The sequence below is a fragment of the Chiloscyllium punctatum genome, chromosome 4, assembly GCF_047496795.1.
Source record: "Chiloscyllium punctatum isolate Juve2018m chromosome 4, sChiPun1.3, whole genome shotgun sequence".
Taxonomy (NCBI): domain Eukaryota; kingdom Metazoa; phylum Chordata; class Chondrichthyes; order Orectolobiformes; family Hemiscylliidae; genus Chiloscyllium; species Chiloscyllium punctatum.
The window spans coordinates 36,780,724-36,803,607 of record NC_092742.1 but is presented as its reverse complement, the minus strand read 5'-3'; the positions used below and the strand labels follow the sequence as shown (position 1 = coordinate 36,803,607).

Below are 22,884 nucleotides of genomic sequence, written 5' to 3'. Positions count from 1 at the left end.
TTGTATCTCATGAATGAATGAAAAAACGTCAAGCCATACACATGCCTAATAATGACCATCTCCAAAAGAATGGAATCTAATCATCACCCCTTGACATATAATGGCATTATCACTGCAGAATTTTCACTATCAAGTATTACTTGCCACTTATCAACTCAAACCTGGTTCTTGTTCAGGTCTTGCTGCATTTGAAAATGGACTGCTTCAGTGTCTGAGGAGTCATGAATGGTGCTGGCCATTGCACAATCAACCAGTGAATATCCCCACTTTATGATGGAGGGAAAGTCATTAATGAAGCAGCTGAAGGTGGTTTGGCATAGGACACTATGCTGAGGAAAACATACAGAGATATCCTTGAGCTGAAATGACAGACCTTCAACAACCACAACCATCTTTCTTTCTGCCAGATATTCATCCAACTAGCAAAAAGTTCCCCTTCCCCCTCCTGAATTGCCATTAACTCCAATATCCAGTGATGGATGTGTCACAGTTTCCGCAAGTGAAAAAAATGTCTTCAGTCTCTGTCATAACCTGTTGTATCATTACAACTGATTCCAGCTCCCTTACATATTTCCAATCTTAGAATTTACTGGCAGATAATCAGATACCTTGTAACAAAGAATGACTTTCAAGACTTTCTTGCCTCCATTCAGGTGAAACTCTTCCCTGTGCATTAATCACTCCTACACAACTGTTAAGATAGCCCAAAATTCCTGACTGGAAAGGTTAAATGGCTGAAGAGTTTAGTGTTAAGATCTTGTGATCGAGTCAATACAAGTGCATCAATCTGAAGCACATTAAGGAATGAATAGCACATAGATCGATGATGTTCTACGCACAATAAATGGGTAGAGGTTGTTTAATCATTGGTCTTCATCCTCTGCAATCAGGAAACATTAGCTTACTGAATCCCACTCAGGACCTACCACCCCTGTTCTTCCTAGTTCAAAGTCTCCAGTTTAAAATTCAATGCCTCATGATGAAATCCTTTCATAGTTTCACCTCTCTGTATTACTTCTGCTCCCCTATGGAATGCATAATTCCCTGGCTCAAGCCTTTGTGCTTCCCCTCCATTGCTTCATTACCAACCATGTGTTCATCCTTTCTTCCCATGTTCTGCAGTTCCTAAAACTACTATCTTCTAATTTAAGACACTCAAAAATCCCACACTTTGACCAAATTTTTGATCACCCCTCCATATATCATAATATTTAGCATCTCTTATTTGGTTGTTGTAATAAGTGACTCCGAAGAATTTACACTGATTAATACATCTTTAAGAATGGCAATCCTGTAAGGACATCTTAAAAATATCACCCTCTTAGCAAAGAAGGAAAGAAATGGAAACAGGAGACCAAACTAAAACTCAAATATCAAACTTTTTTTTCCCCTCAGAGAGCAAAAAGCAAGCTGGCAACTGAACCAGAAGCAAAATTAGTCCAGAAAATTAACAGAGGGTGTTTATACGGTCCTCGGAGAAATGTAATCTTTGGGTTCTTTGGACGTACACATGATGGGAACAAACTGTGAATGGTATATGAAAGCGTAATTCATAAGCCTTTCTTTTTCAATGTGAGTCTTGTTGTTATAATTCCCTGAATACAAACAAACAGTTATTGTTGAGAAAATGTGTGTTATGGCTAGCAGATTAGGATGGTTGTGGTAAGAAATCCACTGTTCATTGCATCAAAAGTGCACCGCTTGGGAAATCAGTTAGCAATTACAAAACTTTCTACCCAAAATTATCCAAGCTCAAAATTGCACAAGGAATTTATAAGCACACTGTAAGTATCAATTGATTCACTAAGGTATAATGGATGTTCTCAATTCAGGTCACAAAATATTAACAAAGTTTGCATAATTCACAGAATCATAGTTCAGGAGAGGCAGTGGTGAAGTGGTAATTCCACTGAACTAGTAATCCAGAACACAGGCTAATGTTTTAGAGACAAGTTTGAATCCCAATGTGGGAGATGGTGAAATTTGAATTCAGTAAAAATCTGGAATAAAAAGCGAGCCTAAAGCCACCTTGTTCATGAATGGCCTTCAGGGAAGAAAATCTGCCATCCTTACCTGGCCTGGCCTGGCCTGTGACTCCAGATAGTGAGTGATATGACTGGACTCTCAACTGTCCAGTGGGAAATTAGGGAAAGGCAATAAATGATTTTCCATGAACCAAACAATAAAGAAAGTGAATAGATGTATTGTCAGATACTATTCAAACTGACCGAAGCCATAGTTTCATTTTCTGCTACTTTCAGCAAACTGACTTGCAAACAAAGAAACATAGAAATTAGGAGCAGGAATAAGTTATTCGGCTCTTCATGCTTACTTCAGCAATTAATGTGATCATGGCTGATCAGACAACTCAGTACCCTGTTGCTACTTTGCCCAACACTCTTTGATCCCTTTTGTCCAAAGAAGTATATCTATCTCCTTTTTGAAAGCATCCAATGTTTTAGCCTCTATCACTTTGTGGTAGAGAATTCCACAGGCTAATCAAATCTCTGAGATGATAGTTCTCTTCATCTCAATCCTAAATGGCCTCATACCCTCAGACTGTGACCCCTGGTTCTGGTCATCAGGAATATCCTTTCTACGTTTACCCTATCTAGTCCTGTTACAATCATTGTCACTCAGATGAAAGTAGAAGGGGAGCGACTGAGCCACTGTATAATCTAGGCTGTTGTTTATTATAACAGTAGAAATAAATGGTTTCTAATTTACACAAAAATAAATTATATTTCTCAGAATAAATTTACAGGCATACAGTAGCTCTTTTTAAAATCATGTAAGGAGATTCTTGGAAATGTTTTAATAATTATGCTCTTTTCCTTGTTAGCTTTCATGAAAATGTCACAAGTCAATTAAACTCTGATATTTCAGAAACTGAATTTACATTATAACACATATGTGTGGTTACCTTTTGTACTTAGATTCTGAATCAAGGGAGAATGTCCAACTGGAAAAAAGACAGAGATATAGAGTCAGTAAAACAATGAAATGTGATAAAACATTATTTTGTCAATTTTTTTCTTATTGTAATATTTAGTTTTCAACAGATTTACCATCAAATTTTCAAAACAAATTCTCAGGATGTTGGGGTGGCTGGCTATACAAGCATTTGTTGCCCATATCGATAGCAAAAGCAAAATATTGCGCATGTTGAAGATATAAAACACAAAGTAACTTTACAAGTCTGGCAACATTTATAGATAGAAACCGAGCTCATGCTTTGAATCCAAAATGACTATCCTTCAGAACTGAAGGAGCTTGAAAAACCACTGAGCTTTTTGCTGTAATGTGAAGTGGGAGGAGCAAGTGGGACGACAGATGGTAAGGGTGTCCAGAGCAAAAGGGAAGGGAAGGGGCGTGCTCATGGTAGGTACGTGAGTGGCATACATGAAGAGCAGTTGTTAATTGTACAAAATAGATCTGGTCTGCTGAACGCAAACTCTTGCAAACAAGACACTACGGGGTTGTTAGGGTGCAGGAAGGGGGAATAATCAAAATGGAGGAGAAAGTTCATGGTCTGAAGTGTTGAATGTATCATTGAAACTTGAAAGTTGCAAAGAACGTAAGCAGAAAACATGGTGCTGTTCGTTCAGCTTGTGTTGGGCTTCACTGGAACGCTACAGCAGGCTTAAGACTGATAATGAGAGCCACATAATGTATTGAAATGGCAACTGACCAGAAGGTTGGGGCCATTCTTGCAGACAGAGCAGAGGTTTTCCAAGAAATGGTCATGCAGTTCACTTTTGGTTTCAACCATGTACAGGAGATGACATTATGAACAGCATATACAGAACTAAATTAAAAGTCATACAACTAACTCTGGTTCACATGGAAAGTATATTTGGGGCCTTGGAGAGTGAAGAAATAAAGAAGCGAGTGTAACAGCTTCTGTGATTGCATGGAAAGGTGCCACAGAGGTGTGGTGAAGAGGAGTTGGGAGGACAGAGGACTGGACAAGAATGTTACTGTGGGTCCAGTCTTCTCTGTGCAATACTAACAGGAGAGGGGGAATATAAGTTTGGTTGTGCATCCTGACAGTGATGGGAATGGGCAATGCAGAGGATAATCATTTGCATGTGAAAGTTAGTGGGGTAGAAGATAATGACAAAAGGGAACTGTATTGTTGTTCTGGGAATGAGGAAAAGAGATGGGGAAAGTAGTGTGGGAAGTAATTCTGACCTGGTTGAAGACTGTTAATCTCTGAGGGAGGGGGTAGGGAGAGAAGAATCCAGTTGAGGAAAAACTAAACCACCACCACATCTGTTCTGATTCTGCCACCTTCAACAGGCATGAACCCAATGCTCTGCCTCATCAATACATAATTTTGTTCTCATGATAACACTTCTGTTCTAGTGTTGCAGAAGTGTTTTAGCAATGCCCAACACACGCTCAAAGATCAGTACCTCATTTTCTACTTAGGCACTTTGAGCTTCAGGGCTGAACTTGGAGTTCAACCATTTAGAGATGCTATTACAAACCTCCTAGAGCAGGAGGAACTTGAATCCAGAACTCCTGGTTCATAGCTAGGGGAATTACCACAAAAGCCCCCTCAAAGAGCTGACACAGCATGCTACAGGTATTTTTAATTAACTTGTTAAGATTTGTTATGATACACCCCAATGCCTTCTGGATCAGATGTAGCCTAGCAAGTTTCTGGTTAGTGGTAAGCTACAGGATGTTGAACACCTGTCCTCCATTTTGATTACTACCTGGTTTCCTCCACCCAGCCCACCACCCCCCAAGGCATGCATGTGCGTGCATGCGCGCACACACACACACACCCACTGCAATACCAGTTCTCCAAGTGTCTTGTTTCCATAGGTATGCTCTCAGAAGAGCTGGCCCATCTGCTGCAGTTAACATCTGCGCTTCATCTATATCCTTCCTCAACCTACCATTAGCATTTCCCTCGCCTTTTATTTTGGAAACCCTTACCATCAGTTCCACTTGCTCCTTCTCTTTCCATTTCCTTTTTACAATATAGAATCTGTTGGTTTTCCTATCCTCTTTTGCTCTGAAGAAGTCACATTGGACTCAAAAGCATTAACTCTTACTTCTCCCTGAACACATGCTGTGAATAGCATTTCAGTTTTACTATCTTAATTATGAAGTTGTTGGTAGTTATAGGTGACAAGGGCATTTCCTGCAGTCTGCAGGAAGAAACTCACTTGGTCTAATCAGAAAAATGAATTAAAAGTGTTCTATTGCAGGTGAGAATGCAATTTGACTAATATTTATCAAGTTAAAATTGGAGTACATTGCCAATTATCTATACATCCTATATGATCATTATAGATATGTACCTGTGTCCACAGGTCATGAAGATTGCTGATATGGAGTACATAATTACTTTTGATAGGTTGGTTTTCAAGTGCTTATGCATCATAGAAACGGAGGATATAAGCCAGTGAAACTCAGTAGTCCCTGAAAATGGACACCCAAAATCACCCAAGGATTAAGTGATACAAGCATAAAAACAACAAGAGCAGGGCCTGTATTTTTGCCAAAGTGGGTCAACTCAGTAGGTGTTTAAGAATGGTGAGAGGAACTGGTTTCAGAATTCCACTCCCATTCTAGTTTCTGTCAATATTAGGCAACTAAGGAGACATATGGAGAGATAACTGGTTGGGAGGAATCTTTGATGATATTGGCTGCCTTTCCCTGGCAACAAGAAATGTTGATAGAATCAATAGAGGCAAGATTGGCTTGTGTGATGGTCTGTGCTGTGTTCACAACTTCCTGTAGTTTCTAACAGTCCTGGGCAAAGCAATTGCTGTACCAAGCCATGATACATCCGGATAGAATGCTTTCTATGGTGCATCTGTAAAAGTTGGTAAGGGCCCTTATGGACATGCCAAAGTTCCTTCACTTCCTGAGGAAGAAGAGGCATTGTTGTGCCTTCTTGACCATCACATCAATATGGTTGGTCCAGGACAGATTGTTGGTGATTGTTACTCCTAGGAACGTGACGCTTTCGACCACCTTCACACCAGCTCCATTGACATCGGGAGAGGCTTCCTATAGTCGATGATCAGCTCTTTGGGTTTGCTGACGTTGATGGAAAGATTATTATCTTTGCACCATGTCACCAAGCACCCTATCTTTCCTACATTTTGTCTCAGCACTGTTTAATATCTGGCCTACAACAGTAGTGTTGTCAGTAAACTTGTAGAACGAGTTTGGATGAAATTTTGTCACATCGTCACAAATACATAGGGAGTATGGTAGGGGGCTGAGTATGCATCCTTGTGGGGTGCTGGTGTTGAGGATTTTCATGGAGGAGGTGCTGTTGCCTATCTTCATCTTAGGAAGTCAAGGATCCAGTTGCAGAAGATGGAGCAGAGACCTAGGTCTCAAAGTCTGGACATTAGTTTGTGTAGGATTATATAGTGTTGAAAGCAGAGCTGTCGTCAATAAGTGGAAGCCTGACGTGGGTATCCTTATTATCCAGTTGCTCCAGGGATGAGCGATAGGGCGATGGAAACAGTGTCTGCCGTGAACCGGTTGCGCTGGTAGGCAAATTGCAAAGGATGGAAGCAGGCTGGGAGGTTAGAGTTAATGTGAGCTATGACTAACCTCGCTAATCACTTCTAAATTATAGAGATCACAGCCACCGAGTGCGAGTCACTGTGGCATGTGCATTGTGTCTTCTATAGTATCAGGATGGTGGTGGTCTTCTTGAAGCTGGTGGTGACTTCAGATTATAGCAAGGAGAGGTTAAAGGTGTCAGCAAAAATTCCCACTGGCTGGTCCACACAGGATCTAAGTACATGGCCAGGGATTCCATCTTTCCTTCGATTTCACTTTCTGTGGGTTCACTCTCAAGAAGGCAGGTCTGACATCTGCAGCAATAGCTGAGGGAACAGGTGTGTCTGGGGCTGTCGGGGCAGGTGACACAGTTTCACTGACCTTCTGCTCAAACTGAGCATAAAAAGCATTGAGCACATCAGGGAGGGATGGATTTTTGCCCGCTATAGTGTTCTGCTTAACTTTGTAGCCAGTCATGTCATGCAGGCCTTGCCTCAGACTACGGGTGTCATGTGGTTAGTTTAGGTCTCTACCTTAGTCCAGTATTGCCTCTTGGCATCTTTAATGATCTTGCTGAGGTCATATCATTATTTACTGTAAAGGTCTGGGTTGTCTGACTTAAACGCTGCATGCCTGGTCTTCAGTAGACAATAGATTAGGAGAAAGTGAGGACTGCAGATGCTGGAGATCAGAGCTGAAAAAATGTGTTGCTGGAAAAGCGCAGCAGGTCAGGCAGCATCCATGGAGCAGGAGAATCAACGTTTCGGCCATCTTCCTGAAGAAGGGCTTATGCCCGAAACGTCAATTCTCCTGCTCCTTGGATGCTGCCTGACCTGCTGCGCTTTTCCAGCAACACATTTTTCAGTAGACAATAGACTGTCTGGTTCATCCATGGTTTCCAGTTGAGGAACATATGGATTGCCGCCTTTGGCACGCAGTCCTCTACACACTGGCTAATGAAGTCTGTGATGATGGTGGCGTACTCACCTAGGTTAGCTGCTGAATACTTGAATATGGACCAGTCCATCAATTCCAGGTAGTCCCAGAACAGCTCTTCCGCTGCCTCAGACCAGCAGTGTACTACTTTCTGCATGATTTCTGCTTGCATATTATGGTCACTGCTCCCTATGGGTTCCTTCACCTTTACTCCCTAATCAAGCCTGCCTCATTATAAATCACAAAATCCAGAATTGCCTATTGCCCAAGGCTCTACCACAAGCTGCTCCAAACAAAAAAGTCTTGTAGACATTTCACAAAATCCTTAGAGATCCACTACCAACCCGATTTTCCCAGTCTAGTTGCATATTGAAGTTCTCATGATTATTGTAATAGTGCCTTTCTTGTATACCTTTTCTACCTCCTGATTTATTTTCTTCCCCACATCCTGAGTACTGCACACAACTCCAATCAGGAGTTCCTCACCTCTACTCGCACAGAATCTAGGTCTTTTGACTCTATAATCACTTCTTGCTATCGATTTAATTTATTTACTAATAAGTCAATCCTACCCCTCTGACCATTTGCCTGTCTACCCTTGGATATTTAGTTCACAGGCCTGATCCTCTTGCAGCCACATCTGTGATAGCCACAACATTGCACAGATTGAAACTGGCAGATACAACAAGCTCATTTACCTGGTCTTGAATAATCCGTGCATTTAAGTACCATCAGTCCTATGTTGAGTGTTCCCTTCTCATAGTTATCCTCTTGTCTGCTGTGCCTGAAGTTAGATTACTGACCCTTTCCATACTCTGTTCTATTACTTGTTCTGGAAACTTTAACCTCTGCTGAGCAACACCTCCCCTCCACACTTTAATTTTTTCCATAATTTTTCATGCAATTGAACCTCCCACCTCACCACCACTAACTATACATACATACATACACACACACACACACACACACACACACACACACACACACATACAAAACATCCTTATCCTGTGAGGGTGGTGGTATGGGGGTATTGTCACTGGTCTGAAAATCCAGAAAACCAGCTAATGTTCTGGAGACTCGAGTTCACATCCCACATTAGTTGGTGCCGAAATTTGAATTCAAAATTCTGGAATTGCAATTATAATCGATCTATCAACGTTAGAACAAGCAAAATCCAGAATGAAACGAAACCTTTATTTTGTTTTCTATGACAGTAAACCTTAGTACATAACAAAAACAAAAATTGGTGCTATTATAAAAAAAGCTTTCATGTGATTCTAGTGTTTAATCAAAAACAATTACAGCAGATGGCAGAGCATGTTGTCCTGTAATGCTCAGGAAATTATACGACAGGTTCATGACTTTCATCCAACCAAAAAGAAATAGGTCGAGTGTTGTTTCAGGATAGAAGAAATTTAAAAAGGGAAAGAAAACACCAATACCTTTGACACCAAGTAGAAGACATAAAAGCTCATTCAATTACTGAACTGTCAAGCACAGCATAATGATTTGCTAAAATTGGATCAACTCCAAACTCAATTTTGTACTGCACACTCCATCAAAATTTAAAATATAGACAATTATGCATACACCAGGTTGGTTTTGTGCCTTGAGGTACAAATCAACACCAACAATAGATTTGGTACTATTTTTCAATTATCATTTCTGTTTTTCAAAAGTGATTGTGTTTCAGACAGACAGGCATAGTTCAAGCTTCAGCCACAAATCAGTCAACATGCAAGGTCTACAGGTTTCAGATTGACAGGAATATTTTTCTTAGAACTGTTGGGCTGAGGGGCCTGTTTCCACACTGTAAGTAATATAATCTAATCTAATTTAATCTAATTTATTAAAGAAAAAAAAGAAATTGGGCGACACAGTGGCACAGTGGTTAGCACTGCTGCCTCACAGCGCCACAGACCCGGGTTCAATTCCCGCCTCTGGCAACTGACTGCGTCTGCGTCTGCGTGGGTTTCCTCCGGGTGCTCCGGTTTCTTTCCACAGTCCAAAAATGTGCAGATTAGGTGAATTGGCTATGCTAAATTGCCCGTAGTGTTAGGGGCAGGGGTAAATGTGGGAGAATGGGTCGGTGTGGACTTGTTGGGCCGAAGGGCCTGTTTCGACACTGTAGGTAATCTAATCTAAAATTGTTCATCCATCAAATCATGTTTCACAAAAAGGAGATTCAGCATGAAATAATGCATTCTGGTGAAACTTAGCTTTGATACATATCATTTTGCAGCACTTAAATGTAGGCTTAAAAAGAAATCTGAAAGGTTTTAGTTTTTCAAGTATTAGTTGTAACAGCTACTGAATGTGTATTAATTGTCTGTTAAGTTCACATTCACTTACATACTAATTTTGCTGAAAGCTGAATTTTATTATCCTGTTCTGTAATCAAATCAACATTATAATGATTGGTCCCATAATTAGTGCTGCTATAATTATTGCAATACCCAACGGCAAAATTCTCAAGTGAATGTCTCCCTTTAAATTTGGCAGTGACTGCAATCACTTAATGCATAGATTTCTACTTCGGGAAGTAATTTCTTTATAAAAAGAGACAATAATACATTTAAAAAGATCTAGCCAGTTATCAGGTAATTTCCTTCTTTCTCTGAAATATTTTTGAAAAATGTTAATTATTTGGATTTCAGTATAAGGACATAATTTTAAATTGTGTTGATGATAAAAACTATGAAATGCAGTAAAACAAGGTGAGGGACTGGAGGGCATAGACTGGTGAAACAGGTCGACACATGGCAAATGAAAACTAGTTATTTTGGCAGGTATATGAGAAGTAATATAAATTAGATGGCACAAAATTAAAGGGGGCGTAGGAACAGAGAGACCTGGGGATTTATATACACTAGCCTGTGAAGCCGAGAAGGCTGTGAAGTTAAAAAGACTGACAAGACTGTGTTTTATACTCCAACTATGACTCAATTTGCAATGAAGTCACACAAATCCTGTACAAAATGCTGATTTGGCCCAAACAAGGGTAATGTGACTAATTCTGGGCAGTACACTTTAGCAAAAACATCAAGATTATATACAGGCATTAAAGACTTCAGTTGTGTAGTTAAACTGCAGAAATGGGATATGTCCTTTTCAAAGCAGAGTGGATTTTGGGTGGGTGGGCAGGTATGGCAGCATCATTAACAGGGGTATTCAAAATAATAGAGTTTTCATGAAGGAAATAATGAGACCCAAATCTTCTGAAAGGAAGATAGTCATTTCTGAAATGTAGACGAGAGTTGCATGGAAGGGACCATGCAGAAATCCCAATGCAACTGACACAGCAGTAATTACCCAGGAAGTTGAAACTTCTGATAAGCAATTATGTAGCATTTGGAATCTTACAAAAATGTACCCAACTCTTGGACTACAGTCAGACATTTTAGAAGATTGTGACCTACCTTAATTGCTGATCTAAAAAGAAAACTTAAGTTGGATTAAAACCTGATGAACTCCTGGATAATCGTAACTTTAAATCAGAAACAGTTTGGTTGAAGAGACTTCAGATTGTTTCATTTGTTTAAGTGAACTCTCTTCACTACCGCCCACCCACTTCCCACTGATCCCCAAAAACACTTCATTTCCCCACATGAACAAACACAACTAACACCAACCTTCTCCCTCACCTCTCCTGGGTCCAGCCATATCCCACACAAATAATAGACAGCCCCCTCCAACCCTTCCCCAGGAGTCACACTCTGAGCTGACACACCACCAAACTGACCTTTGACTTCCACTGCCCCCAACATTCTATGATTCCATGAAATATTGGGGAAACATTTGACCTTTCAACAAACTTAAAATTGAGTTGATGTGCAGCTTGAACTATTTTCAGTTTTGACTCAAATTAGAATACAACTAACAAGAGTATATTGTAAACCTCAAAACAACTGGAAGGAAATCAAAAAGAAGTTTTTGCAAATACATGTAAGGCAAAGGGATAGCAAAGTAAAGAGTAGGGCTGATCAGAGACTCAGGTTATTTGTGTATGGAGGCAAAACACAAGGGCAATGTCATAACTCAGTTGGGGGAGGTCGTTGGTAATCAGGTCCAGCTATTCCTAGAGTCATAACAAGATTTAGAGCTTTTAAAACAAAAGTGTGTAAAGATTTCCAAATGTACCTTATTTTCAGACCCAGGTTGATAGGAAACAAGTTTTCTGTACTTAAGAATAGTTTTTACAAATAATTAGACTCTAGCTACAAGTAAGCAGGTACAAATCATTTGTATATAACACTACTGATTAAACTCAATGCCCTTGTAAACTCCCTTTACACACATACATGACAAAAACACAGACACTGGAGAAAGGCAATCTGGAAAAGCAGCTCAGTAGAGTCATTGAGGAATACAGAGTCAAAATATGTGATGCTGGAAAAGCACAGTTGGTTAGGCAGCATCTGAGGAGCAAGAGAGTCGACGTTTCAAGCATAAGCTCTTCATTTTATAATAGCCTTTGTTTGCAAGATCTATTGAGTTGGTTCATGTTGATCAGAATGTTCCTTCTCAGTTTTCTTTCCCAAATGCTTCCACCAGTTTGAGAGAAGCACAGGGTGGCTGGTTCACTAACAAAAGACCTTTGATTATCTATGAAAAGTCAGTTTACAGAAACTGAAGGAAAGATACACTGGTTTTGTTCAGTTTAAAGTAGTTTACCATGGAGAATGGAGAATGAGCTCCTGGGTATTGGAAACCTGGTCAGTTTTTTGTATCTTGTTCCCAGCAACAAATTGTTTAGTTCTCTGAAAACCAATTGCACAGTTGTTGGCAGACAAAAGGCCTTTATCATCAAGGAGTGATCATTAGTCCTTAGAGGAATCAAACTCTTATTCCAGTCAAAGCTCCATCTACATCTACACAACTCCAGTTTGTCTGCAACCTAGGGCTCCTGAGCTGGGGATCATTTGCTCCGACCGCTTATCTTTTCCTTTTTTTTATTTTCTTCTTGTTTATTTTCTTCTCTTTTCCTTAACTTACCTCTTGCTCTCAGTGTGGACAGCATTGGCGCCAGTCAGGATTCCCAACGCAGACTCGTGGTGCTGGTGAGTGAGCCCAGACTGGAATCGAGTGGGCCCAGTGTGGACCTAGTGGTAGTTGTGAGTAAGTCCAGAATGTCCTTCAGTGAGCCCTCACTTACTTTAATGGAGAGAGCATGGGACCTGGCACTGGAATCGACTACTGCCACATAATCTGAGGCAACATTTCAGGTAGGTCCAGCAGTGAAAGAGGATGCCTGAAAATCAGCGACTTCATCATTGGGTGGGTCCAGCCCTGGAGGCGGTGAAGTGGTGGCGAAAGGGTATCAACGGTGACATGGACCCAGCGACAAGAGATGACTCTGACGTTGATGGATCTGGCACAGATGGCACTAAGGCGGTGGACAGAGGAGAACTGGCCCAGCAGTGAAAGATGGCGACTGAAGAATAACCACCACCACTGGTTGGGTCCAGTGTAGATGGCAGTGGGGCAGCACAGGATGGATGGCAGTACAGGCATCGTTGATGATGAGCTAGCTCAGGACTTCCAGACTCTCTTAGCTACATCTTTCCAGTTTTTCTCTTACTCTTAAACCATTCAAAATGGTGCAGCTAATGGGAACAGTGGAAATGCGTTTCAGTGTATTATAGTGTTTTTTTCACTGTAAAATACACGTGACAATAAAATCATGCATTTATTCAAATTTCAATTACAAAGGAACCTCGATTAGCCTTTGATCTAATTAGCATTTGATTATCTGAATTTCAGATTATCTGGCAAGATCGCAACGTCCCGATGCTTGGCTAAACTGTGTTATCCCACATTTGATTCTCCAGAATTTGATTAACCGAATGAAAAACTCCCCGCCTATGTCCTTTGGATAATCGAGGTTCCTCTGTATTTCTTTTTCCAAGTAGGTATTTAAATGATGCTTGCCATGTTGATTTTAAAACAGTTCTTTCTCATTTCAGTCCACCATTTTAAAAAGCACAAAAATAAAAATAAGACATGAATTTTGCCGCATGGTTCATAACAAATACTTTGAGTCTGATTTCATTCTCCAAATGAGGTGCAAATCAGCATGCAATGCACTGAACGTAATTTTTGTTTTGCTGGAAACACAACTATCCTTTGTCTTTTTATCGTGGGTTTCTCACAGGTCAGGAGGACCTTAGGCGCAAAATACATATGCAGCTTCTCTGAGGTTGGCCCAAATTCTGAAGGGCTGCAGAAAAATGCCAAGTTTACTCCCACACGTGATTTCTGTATGCTGTCCTGCATTCTGTGAGCCCTAAAAAGGAAATGATTTGGAGATGCCAGTGTTGAACTAGGGTGTACAAAGTTAAAAATCGCACAACACCAGGTTATAGCCCAACAGCTTTAATTGGAAGCACTAGCTTTCGGAGCGCCGCTCCTTCATCAGGTGGTTGTGGAGGACACAATTGTAAGACACAGAATCTATAGCAAAAGTTTACAGTATAATGTAACTGAAATTACACATTGAAAAATACCTTGATTGTCTGTTGAATCTTTCATCGGTTAGAATACCATGATAGTTTCACTTCTTTCATATGTAAATCACAAAACTTTTTAAAAAGTTACATTCCCAGGTTAACTGTAACAATTGGTGTCAGTCAGATAATATGTTAAAGGTGTTAGCCCCCTGTGTACTGTTGTCTATGCCATAATGTTTAGACTGATTCTGGGTTTCCTCCGGATGCTCCGGTTTCCTCCCACAGTCACAAAGATGTGCAGGTCAGGTGAATTGGCCATGCTAAATTGCCCGTAGTGTTAGGTAAGGGGTAAATGTAGGGGTATGGGTGGGTTGCGCTTCGGCGGGTCGGTGTGGACTTGTTGGGCCGAAGGGCCTGTTTCCACACTGTAATGTAATCTAATCTAAAAAGTGAGTTAACAAGAGTCTTACATGGATTCACGCAGATTTTGAGCAAAGTACAATGTAACTCTGCAAGTACAAATTCACCCCACAAATATAGATGTGGGCATGTGTGTGTGTCTGTCTGTGGTGGGGGGTTGGGAGTGTGAGAGAGAGTGTATATGTGTGTGTCTGTGTGTCTCAACGGTGGTCACCTGTAATGTGACATGAACCGAAGGTCCCGGTAGAGGCCCTCCCTATGGGTATGGAACTTAGCCATCAGCCTCTGCTCTGCTAAGTTCCGTACCCATAGGGAGGGCCTCAACCAGGACCTTCGGTTCATGTCACATTACAAGTGACCACCATTGCACAACACACACACAGACACAGACACACACACAAACATACACACACACACACACACTCTCTCACACTCACAACCCCCCACCCCAGACAGACACACACACATATACGCTTTTGGGGGAATTTGTACTTGCAGAGTTACATTTTACTTTGCTCAAAAATTCATATTGAAAATAACGTCCATCATGTTGTGTGGCACTATCACTGTGCTAGATGGGAGAGACTTCAAACACATCTAGCAACTTAGGACTCAGCATCCTTTAGGCGTTGTGGGTCATCAACAGCAGCAGAATTGTACTCCAGAATAATCTGTAACCTCATGGCTCAGCATATGCCCCACTCAACCGTTACCAACGAGCCAGGGGATCAATCCTGGTTCAATGGAAAGGCATGCCAGGAGCAGCATCAAGCATACCTGAGGATGAGGTGTCAACCTGGTGAAGCCACGAAATAGCACTACTTGCACGCCAAACAGCATAAGCAGTAAGTGATAGACAGAGCCAAGAGATCCTTCAACTAATGGATCAGATCTAAGCTCTGCAGACGTGAATGGCGGTGGACAATTAAACAACTTACTGGAGGAGGAGGCTCCACAAATATCCCCATCCATCAGTGCAAAATATAAGGCTGAAGCTTTTGCAGCAATCTTCAGCCAGAAGTGCCAAGTAGATTATCTATCTCAGCCTCCTCCAGTAGTCCCTAGCATTACAGATACCAATCTTCAGCCAATTATTAGATTCACTCCAAGTGATATCCAGTAACGGTTGGAGGCACTGGATACTGCAAAGACTATGGGCACTAACAACATTCCGGCAATAATGCTGAAGACTTGGGCTCCAGATGTTGTTGCTCCCCCAGCCAAGCTGTTCAAGGCTGGTCCTAAGGGAAGAGTACTAAACTGGGCCAAGACCAATTATATCAAAATTTGGCAGGAGTTGGGAAATGTGGATTGGGGGTAGCTATTTGAAGGGAAGTCCATATTTGATATGTGGGAGCCTTTCAAAGAAAGGTTGAAGATCGTGCTGGATAGGCATTTCCCTCTGAAAACAAGGGACAGAAAAGGCAAGGTTCATGAACTGTGGATGACAGGAGAAATTGTGCGACTAGCCAAGAGGTAAAGGGAAGTGTACATAAGGTCCAGGCAGCTAAGAGCAGAACAAGCTTTGGAGGAATAATCAGGAGAGTAGGACCAATCTTAAACGAGGTCTCAAGTGGGCTAAAAGGTAGGTCATGAAATAACTTTAGTGAGCAGAATTAAGGAGAATCCCAAGTCCTTTTATTCATATGTAAAAGAGGCAAGAGGGTAACTAGAGAAAGGATTGGTCCACTAAAGGATAAGGAAGGAAGGTTGTGTGTCAAACCTGAGAAAATAGGGGAGATTCTCAATGATTACTTTGCATCAGTGTTTACTGAGGAGAGAGACATGATGAATCTTGAGATTAGAAAAAGAAGTTTGTTTACTCTGGATCACATTGACACAAGGCGGCAAGATGTGTTGGGTAGGCTAAAGGATATTAAGGTGGACAAATCCCCAGGACCGGATGGGATCTATCCCAGTTGCTGAAGGAGGCAAGAGAGGAAATAACTGGGGCCCTGACAGATATCTTTGTAGCATCCTTAAACACAGGTGAAGTGCCGGAGGACTGGAGAGTTGCTAATGTTGTCCCCTGCTCAAGAAGGGTAGTAGGGATATTCCAGGTAACTACAGACCAGTGAGCCTGGTGTCAGTGGTGGGAAAGTTGCTGGAGAAGGTACTGAGGGATAAAATCTATTTATATTTGGAACAGAATGGGCTTATCAGTGATAGGCAATATGGTTTTGTGCAGGGGAAATCATGCCTTACCAACTTAGAGTTCTTTGAGGAAGTGACCAAGTTGATAGATGAAGGAAGGGCTGCAGATGTCATATACATGGACTTCAGTAAGACGTTGATAAGGTTCCCCATTATAAACTAATGGAGAAAGTGAAGTCATATGGTGTGCAGGGTGTTCTAGCTAGGTGGATAAAGAACTGTTTGAGCAACAGGAGACAGATAGCAGTAGTTGAAGGGAGTTTATCGAAATGGAGAAAGGTGACCAGTTGTGTTCCACAGGGGTCAGTGGTGGTGCTACTGTTGTTTGTGATATACATAAATGATTTGGAAGAAGGCATTGTTACTCTGATCAATAAGTTTGCAGATGACACTAAGATTGGTGGAGTAGCAGAAAGCATAGGGGACTGTCAAAGAATACAAGACAATATAGATAGGCTGGAGATTTGGGCAGAGAAGTGGCAGATGGAGTTCAATCTATCTGAGCAAATGTGAGGTGATGCATTTTGGAAGGTCTAATTCTAGAGCGAACTATACTATAAACGGAAGAACCTTGGGAAAAGTTGATGACCAGGGAATTCTAGGAGTGCAGGTCCATTGTACCCTGAAGGTGGCTGCACAGGTGGATAGGGTGGTCAAGGCAGCATCTGGCATGCTTGCCTTCATCAGATGGGGTATTGAGTATAAGAGCTCACAGGTCATGTTAAAATTGAACAAGACTTGGGTTTGGCTGCATTTAGAATACTGGATACAGTTCTGGTCGCCACATTACCAAAAGGATGTGGACACTTTTGAGAGGGTGCAGAAGGTTTACGAGGATGTTGCCTGGTACGGAAGGTGCTAGGTATGAAGAGAGGTTGAGTAGGTTAGGATTGTTTTCATTAGAAAAAAGGAGATTGAGGGGGGACTGGATTAAGGTCTATAAAATCATGAAGGGTATAGACAGGGCGGATAGAAACAAGCTTTTTCCCCAGGACGAGGAATTCAATAATGAGAGGTCATGCATTCACAGTGAGAGGAGAAAAGTTTAAGGAGGATACATGTGGAAAGTACTTTACACAGAGGGTGGTAGGTGCTTGGAACGCGTTGCCAGCAGAGGTAGTAGAGGCAGGCACAGTAGATTCATTTAAGATGCATCTGGACAGATGCATGAGTAGGTGGGGAGCAGAGAGATACAGATTCTTAGGAATTGGACGATAGGTCTAGACAGTGGATTTGGATCGACACAGGTTTGGAGGGCAGAAGGGCCTGTTCCTGGGCTGTAAATTTTCTTTGTTCTTGGTTCTTTCTTCAGTACAGTTACAACACTGGTATTCCTGAAGAAGAGCTTTTGTCCAAAATATCTATTTTCCTGCTCCTCGGATGCTGTCTGACCTGCTGTGCTTTTCCAACACCACTAATCTCAATACTAGTATCCACCCAAAAATGTGGAAAATTACCAAAGTATGTCATGTACATAAAAAGCCAGACAAATCCAACCTGGTCAATTATCACCCCAACAGTCTACTCTTAGTCATCAATAAAGTGAAGGAATTTGTCATCAACAGTGCTATCAAGCAGCACCTGCTGAGCAATAACCTGCTCAACGATGCCCATTTTGGGTCCCGCTCGGGCCACTCAGCTCTGGACCTCATTACAGTCTTGGTCCAAACATGGACAAAAGAGCTCAATTCCAGAGATAAGGGAGAGTCACAGCCCTTGACATCAAGGATGCATTTAACCAAGTGTGGCATCAAGGAGCTCTAGTAAAATTGGAATCAATGACCATCAGGGACAAACTCTCTGGTGGTTGGAGTCATACCTGACACGTAGGGAGATGGTCATAGTTGTTGGAGGTCAGTCATCTCAGCTCCAGTTGCTGTTCAGGGTAGTGTCTTAGGATAAACCATCTTCAGCTGCTTCATCAATGACCTTCCCTCCATCATAAGGTCAGAAGTGGACTTTTGTCGATGATCACACAATGTTGATGACTCCTCAGATACTGAAGCAGTCCATATTCAAATGCAACAAGATCTGGACAATATCCAGGCTTGGACTGACAAGTGGCAAATAACATTCATGCTACACAAATGCCAGGCTATGACCATCATGAATAAAAGACAATCAAATTACCACCGCTTGGCATTCAATGCTATTACCATCAGTGAATCCCCCACAATCAACACCTTGAGGATTTCATTGACCAGAAACTCAACTGTACTCACCATAGTGGCTATAAGAGCAGGTCAGAAGCTCAAAATACTGCAACGAGTAACTCGCTTCCTGATTCATCAAAGCCTGTCTACCATCTGCAAGGCACAAGTCAGGAGTGTGATGGAATATTCCCCACATGCCTGGGTGAGTGCAGCCCCAACAACACTCAAGAAGCTTGATACCATCCAGTACAAAGCAGCCCGTTTGTTTGACATTACGTCCACTCCCTCCTCCACCGACGCTCAGTAGCAGCAGCGTGTACGATCTACAAGGTGCTCTGGAAAAATTCACCAAAGATCCTCTGACTGTATCTTCTAAACCCACGACCTCTTCCATTTAGAAGGACAAGGGCAGTCAATATATACAGGAACACCACCATTTTTAAGTTCCCATCCAAGCCACTCACTATCCTGACTTGGAAATATAACCACCGTTCCTTCACTGTCACTCGGCCAAAATCCTGGAATTCTCTCCCCAGTGGCATTGTGGCCAACCCACAGCAGATGGACTGCAACGGTTCAAGACGACAATTCTCCACCACCTTCTCGAGGCCATTTAGGGATGGACAATAAAATGCTGGCCAATCAACAATGCCAACATCGCACAAATGAATGATTTTAAAAAAAAATGTAAAAAGTAACTTTAAATTCCACGATGCCTTGAGTATTTGTTAAGCTATGTTTTCAGATGTGCAATATCTACTGATATTAACCAAGTAAAAATTACTTTTAGCTGACTGCAAATAAACAATGAGTGCAATGCTGTATTAGAAGAACTTTGTCACATTGCTCAATTTTAGTCAGGTCAAGTTATTATTCACTCATTCAATTTTGTAACAGACAGTCTAACTTGAAAGAAAAATGACCTGATTATAGGAGCCCCAATGTCAGAATATACTCTAAGGAGAGCTGTTATGATATAGACATTCTACATGTGAGAAAAGTAGAACATTTTACACTTAGGTTTACAGCTTAGAAGATCATTTTGATTTGGAAACTATGATCTGGATTTTTGACAATATGAGGAAAAGCCACAGATGCATCACAATGACAGGAGAAGATGTTTTAAATTGTAAGCTGACAATATTTAAAAGTGTTAAGTACTTAAAATTCAAGGAGTGTGCAGTGAAACCCTGATATTATACTGAATTTGACAACTTAACACATAACAAGAAGTGATATAAATGACTACTAATGGGTACAAAAGTGAAAAATGACTCGCATCTATATTGTTTTTCACGACCATCAGACATTTCAAAGCACTTTATAGCTTTCGAAATATAGGAAACACAGCAGTTAATTTGCACACAGCATTCTCCCACAGACAACATGATAACAACCTAATGATCTGTTTTTGTCATGTTGTTTGATGGATAAATATTTGCCAGATCACACTCATTATTGTTCTAAGTAGTGCTTTTGGATATTTTACATCCACCTGAGAAAGCAGATGGGCCTTTGTTTTAATGCCTCAGATGAAAGTTGTCACCTTTGACAGAGCAGTATTCCCTTTGGACTGTACTGCAGCAATAACCGTGATGCTTGTGCACATGGCCTGGAGTGCAGCTTGAACATAAAACCTTGCAACACAGAGGCAAGAATTACTGAGCACAGCTGACACTAAAATAGGAGGAGTGTCACGTTAACCACTTTGCTCTTGAAATTTTTTCCACTACAACTTATTTTCCAAAGACCTACATTTCATTCTGGGATGCGAGATTCTTCTTGTTATTTGACCACAAAATCACATTTATTATATTTCATTAAATTTGGAATTGCTGGGATGGATTGAAACATATATCCCATTCATAAACTGAATAAACCGATATAATCTGATTGTTCAAGATCAGATTTTAGGATCTGTATATTTTATCATTGAATTCTGGGCTCACCCATTTGGAATTAAATGAGCTTTCTGGTGCTTTACATTACAATACAGAAATTTATAAAATAGAACCTACCAATAAAATAACCTACCAATAATCATGGTCAAGGCTGACCCATGAAGAAAGTCAAAATGAGTTGTTAAAGACTATTCAATCTGTTGCTTTTACATTTACTTGTTAATTTTCTGATGTTGTCAATATGTTTCTCATTAATTCAACAGAAACTGTAAACTACATAGGCTACTTAAAATTTTATGAATTTTACATTCTGTAGCATTAATGAGAACACGATTTACCCCACCAACGTTTGAAAACTCTATGCAGCAACAATTTATAAGATATATATGAAGGATTACAGAAATATAGTATCTATCCAGCCTCAGTTTCATTCATCATACAAAAAAATCACTTAAATATAATTGCAATTTCCAACAATCATTGCATGGAAACTTAATTAAAAACAACATTGCTGTGCATATAGATTAGATGTACAGACAAAAATAAAATATGTACTGGAGTTCAAATACATTCAATAAATCCATCCACATGAATGAATCTAGTTTGGCAATTTCTTAGGCTATTTTTGCAACCTGTAACATTTTTTCCAATGCCTATATCAGTCCTGCTTTTTTTCCAGGAGTAAACATGCTTGTTTATTCTACTTATCTTTAATTGAGACACCTGCAAGTGAAGCTCCTGAATAGTTACCTCAGACCACCTCAAGGATGTTTGAGAACCCGTTCTGTTGAATATATATGTTAACCTCAACATAACCTGAACTGAAGCTTCAAATCCTCACAGTGGCCTGTGTCACTCATGCATCTCTCAGTTACCATTCTCTCCTACATGATCTAACACTGTCTGCCAACACTCTACCCATTGTAGACAAGGTCCACAGCCCCTTATCCAGATCTTTGGGAGCTAAAGTCCAGTTGACCAAATCCATCTGACTCCATCTTAAGATTCTCTTCCACAAATCCCCAAACAAAGGGATCAAGGCTTTCTTGAAAGGGTGGCCCGAGCCAGGCTTGAGTTTGTTTGTAAGTTGAAAGTGAGCAATTCAGTTGGATAGAAATTTCATGCAGAGTTTAGATCATGATTGGAGTACAGTCTTGCAGTGAAGATGATAATCAAGCAGTGACACAATGTATGCTATGTGTGCAAGGAAGAACAGAGAGCAAAGAAATGTTAAATGTTGAAAGCAGAATGAATAGTGATAGGACTAGTTACAAAGTTAGTAGTACTGGACAATTGGGAGCAGTCCTATATGTTGATTCTTAAAATTCTAGGTCTCCTTCATAATTTTGACAGTCAGTTCAAAATGCATCCCACATAATAATTGACGTTTGGATAACAGAAGTTGTTCTGTATAATGCATTCAGTGCTAAAGGATCAAGTTATATCCTACAGAAAGAGCTAACATGTAAACCAACTTGTCCAGGAGTACATACTAACAGGAGTGTTTAGGGCTAATAAAAAATATAATTGAGCAAACTAAACTATTCAAGCTAAATTTTTAAACTTAGAGGCAGGAAGCAGAATTCAAAAAGTTTCGCTGCTTGGCACATCTACCATTGAAGAAAGTATCTCGAATGGTTCTTGAATGTGAGTGGTGATGCTACAGATACATGATAGAGTTAAACTCATCACTCCTGGACCAGAATGGAGGTAGCCACGAGGGTTTCCAAATTTGGAGATGATTAAGGCCCATCTCAGGTATCTGGAGTTTGTTGAGTTTGATGTTAAATATAGGGCTCTCTAGCCCTCATTCCCCCTCACCCCCTATCCACTCTCATTCATGCCAAGCACTGGCAAGTGATCAGGGAAAGACTTGTTGCCAACCCATGCCCCTCATTCCCTCTAGCTCCACTAATAGCACTTCCATGCCCATTCACCCAGAATACACCCTACATGGAACAAATGAACCTTTTTAAAATATTTGCAAATGAGAAAAGCTTAAAAAATAACTATTAATTAACTTTCTTTTAAAAAATTCCAATACTACAAACTTATAAAAATCTCCAAACAGATCTTTAAAGTATCAATAGGAAAACCTATAAAAATTGACCTCTTATCTCAAGTAAGCAGTGGGCCATTGTTAGAATAGATCGAAGTAAAAAATGTCAACTAAAAAATGTCTCTTCTGTGTACCTGCTTCAACAAACTAATGGATGGATCACAACTCCTCTGATGGTCAGTTAACAACCATGGTTAACTAAGGAAGTAAAGGAGAGTATTAGGTTGAAAGAGAAAGCATATAATGAGACCAAAGTCGGTGATAGCCCT

General features: G+C 40.7%; 1 protein-coding gene across 3 annotated transcripts in view; it reads right to left on the bottom strand.

Annotated features, from left to right (window-relative positions):
- rtn1a (reticulon 1a) overlaps nucleotides 1-22,884 on the bottom strand; it is a 244,232-nt gene that overhangs the window by 175,017 nt on the left and 46,331 nt on the right. For 2 of the 3 annotated variants that reach the window (XM_072568391.1, XM_072568393.1), the window contains exon 2: nucleotides 2,924-2,962. The exons of the other annotated variant lie outside the window; for it this stretch is intronic. In XM_072568391.1, the coding sequence (XP_072424492.1) occupies nucleotides 2,924-2,962 (39 nt within the window). The remainder of the gene's footprint in view (nucleotides 1-2,923; nucleotides 2,963-22,884) is intronic. 3 annotated transcript variants of the gene reach the window in all.